This window comes from Impatiens glandulifera, chromosome 4 (assembly GCF_907164915.1).
Source record: "Impatiens glandulifera chromosome 4, dImpGla2.1, whole genome shotgun sequence".
Taxonomy (NCBI): domain Eukaryota; kingdom Viridiplantae; phylum Streptophyta; class Magnoliopsida; order Ericales; family Balsaminaceae; genus Impatiens; species Impatiens glandulifera.
Genome location: NC_061865.1, coordinates 4228585 through 4231325, shown reverse-complemented (window position 1 = coordinate 4231325; position 2741 = coordinate 4228585). Strand labels below are relative to the sequence as shown.

The window sequence follows — 2741 nt, the reverse complement described above, 5'->3', positions numbered from 1 at the left end:
GCATGGGGCGTGGGGCTTTACATATTATTCTTTGAATTAATTTAAGGTTTTGTTATACATGGAAAATCTCAGTCATTTGAATCCAACAAAGACAACAATAATTAACTAATTTAATAATGAAATTTGAAGCCAACAAATTAACAAATTAACTATTTATATTCAATTTAGATTAGGGGTCTACAATTTGATGGAATAACCTTACTGCCCATTTGTTTCTCCAAAAATTCATATTTTTAGTGACCACATTTGATATATCCTATAAGGCAGTAAGGTATTCCAAATGCATAATAGTAAAAACCCCACAGTCCCCACTTTTGGTTGTCTTTGGGACTGTTGAGTGTGGTATTATGGAATATGACATCCTATCCAATTTCATCCGTGGAAACCTTTCCTTATCGCCTATGGTGAATCCCTGTTCAAGAAAGTACGACACCATTACACACATCGGTTTCATGAAGTCGTCATATTCATCCTTTGGGAACATATTCTGTTCGCAGTCATATACGTATATGCACCAATCTTGTAGATGAATCTTGCACAGGACCCAGTGCTTCTACTTTAGGTTCAAAGGTACATATATTATATCAACAATATTCCAAGGATTACTTCCTTCACCAACTAAGTATTCCATGAAATCTTCGAATTGGTAGTCTGCAGGATTCGGGGTAAACATATCATAGCGAGTCATCATCTTCTGAGAGAATTTAGAGTCAGCAATTGAGAAATTTCTTGGATATGTCTTAGGGAACTCCGCAACCCTTCGTCTCATTAGATGACAGATTGCATCTATCTCCTGCGAAAAAAATTATTAATTAAGCAAAATTATTGAGCGTGGGGCGTGGGGCTTAGGCGTGGGGGTTGAGCGTGAGGCTTGGGCGTGGGGCGTGGGGCGTGGGGCTTGGGCGTGGTGCGTGGGGCTTGAGCGTGGGGCTTGGGGCTTGGGCGTGGGGACACAATGAACAAAATCAATGAACAAAAATAAAGAACAAAAATACTTATCTTATCGTGTAACCAATCTTGAGGCTTGAGCAATCTGTTGAATAAAGAACGATCTCCATCGCAAACCGTCAAATCCTTGAAATCCTTTCCATCACTCTTTAACCATTTCTTGAATGTCTTCATTTTTTCCTCGTCAATTCGTAACATCGGATTAACCTTAACCGAATCATTTAGTTTAAACCTTTTCCCACCAGGGTCGGTGTAATCCCCCAATTGTTTCGACTTCATCTTCTTTCTCTGAAAACTTGTACCAACAAATTGTGATGGAGTCAATTCTTTCACATCATTCACCCCATTCTCCTTATTCTTCTCCTTCTTCTTCTTCTTCTCCTCAGTCTCCACAATCACATCCTTCACAATCTCCTTAGTCTCCTCCTCCTTATTTTTCTCCTCCTTCACCTCCTCTTTCTTCTCCTTTGGAACGTGGGGCAAATCTTCGTCCTGCACAATCAAAAAATCAGATAAATATACATTGTGGAACGTGGGGCGTGGGGTGTAGTGCAATACCTTGACATTCTTAGTCTCCTCCTCCACCTCCTCTTTCTTTTCCTTGTCATTCTTCTCAGCTTTTACCTCCACCTCTTTGTTATCCTCCTCCAGCACCTCATTCTCCTTATTCTTATGTTCATCCACATCCTTCAATTTGGGAGAGGATTGGGGCGTAGGGAGCGAATCCTCGTCCTGCACATCATCATTCTTCTTCTTCTCCTCCTTCTCCTTATTCTTCTCAGCTTTTACCTTCACCTCTTTGTTCTCCTCGTCCAGCACCTCCTTCTCCTTATTCTTATCCTCATCCACATCCTTCAATTTGGGAGAGGATTGGGGCATAGGGAGCGAATCCTCGTCCTGCATATCATCATTATTCTTCTCAGCCTCCACCTCCTTCTCCTTATTCTTCTCCTCCTCCACCTCCTCTGGGCGATCCTTGTCATGCACATGATCATTGTCGTGCACATCATCATTCTTCTCCTCTAGGCGATCAAAACTCAATTTGCGAGAGGCTTTTGGCGTGGGGCGCAAATCATCGTTCTGCACAATGAAAAAATCAGATTAATATACATTGTGGAACGTGGGGATTGGCACGTTCTATATCATACCTTGTCATTCTCCTCAGTCTCCTCGTCCTCCTCCTCAGTCTCCTCGTCCTCCTCCCCGGTCTCCTCGTCCTCCTCCCCGGTCTCCTCATCCTCCTCCTTAGTTTCCTCGTCCTCCTCCTCAGTCTCCTCGTCCTTCTCCAAAGTCTCCTCCTCCTCCTTAGTCTCCTCGTCCTCGTCCTCCTCCTCATTGTTCTGCAAAATCAAAAATGAAATGAGATTAATATACATTTTGAGGTATTGGGCGTGGGGCTTGGGCGTGGAGCGTGGGGTTGGGCGTGGGGCGTGGTGCTTGGGCGTGGGGCTTGGGCGTGGGGCGTGGGGCTTGGGGCTTGGGCATGGGGCGTGGTGGTTGGGCGTGGGGCGTGGGGCTTGGGCGTGGGGCGTGAGGCTTGGGCGTGGGCCGTGGGGTTTGGGCGTGGGGATCAAATGTGTGCGTGGAGTTGTGCGTGGGGTGTGCAATTATACCTTTTTCGACTTCCTTTTCTCAGCATTCCTCTTCTTGGCCAACTCATCAGCATTTCTCTGCTTGGACAAAATCGTCAGCCTCTCTCGCCTCTCCTTCCTCTCATTCCTCTTTCTCGTAATCTCATCATCATCCTCCTTACTCTTCTTCATCTCCTCGTCATTCTTCCTCTTAGAGTTCAT

General features: G+C 45.0%; 1 protein-coding gene across 1 annotated transcript; it reads right to left on the bottom strand.

Annotated features, from left to right (window-relative positions):
* Window positions 1-256: 256 nt before the first annotated feature.
* LOC124934490 (DNA ligase 1-like) lies at window positions 257-2741 on the bottom strand. The gene is made up of 6 exons (XM_047475028.1): window positions 2562-2741; window positions 2097-2288; window positions 1507-2028; window positions 1066-1440; window positions 575-793; window positions 257-487 (listed from the first exon to the last, which is right to left on the bottom strand). Exons 1-6 carry the CDS (start codon window positions 2739-2741, stop codon window positions 257-259), a joined length of 1719 nt encoding a protein of 572 aa, XP_047330984.1.

Bases quoted from the DNA above. Each gene is read 5' to 3' on its own strand.
- LOC124934490 (XM_047475028.1), bottom strand. From the start codon at position 2,741: ATGAACTCTAAGAGGAAGAATGACGAGGAGATGAAGAAGAGTAAGGAG. The intron at 2,029-2,096 runs GTATGATATAGA...TTCATTGTGCAG, and splicing joins AGACTGAGGAGAATGACAAG to AACGATGATTTGCGCCCCAC. The intron at 794-1,065 runs GTTTGCGATGGA...TTTTTTTCGCAG, and splicing joins AGGATTTCAAGGATTTGACG to GAGATAGATGCAATCTGTCA.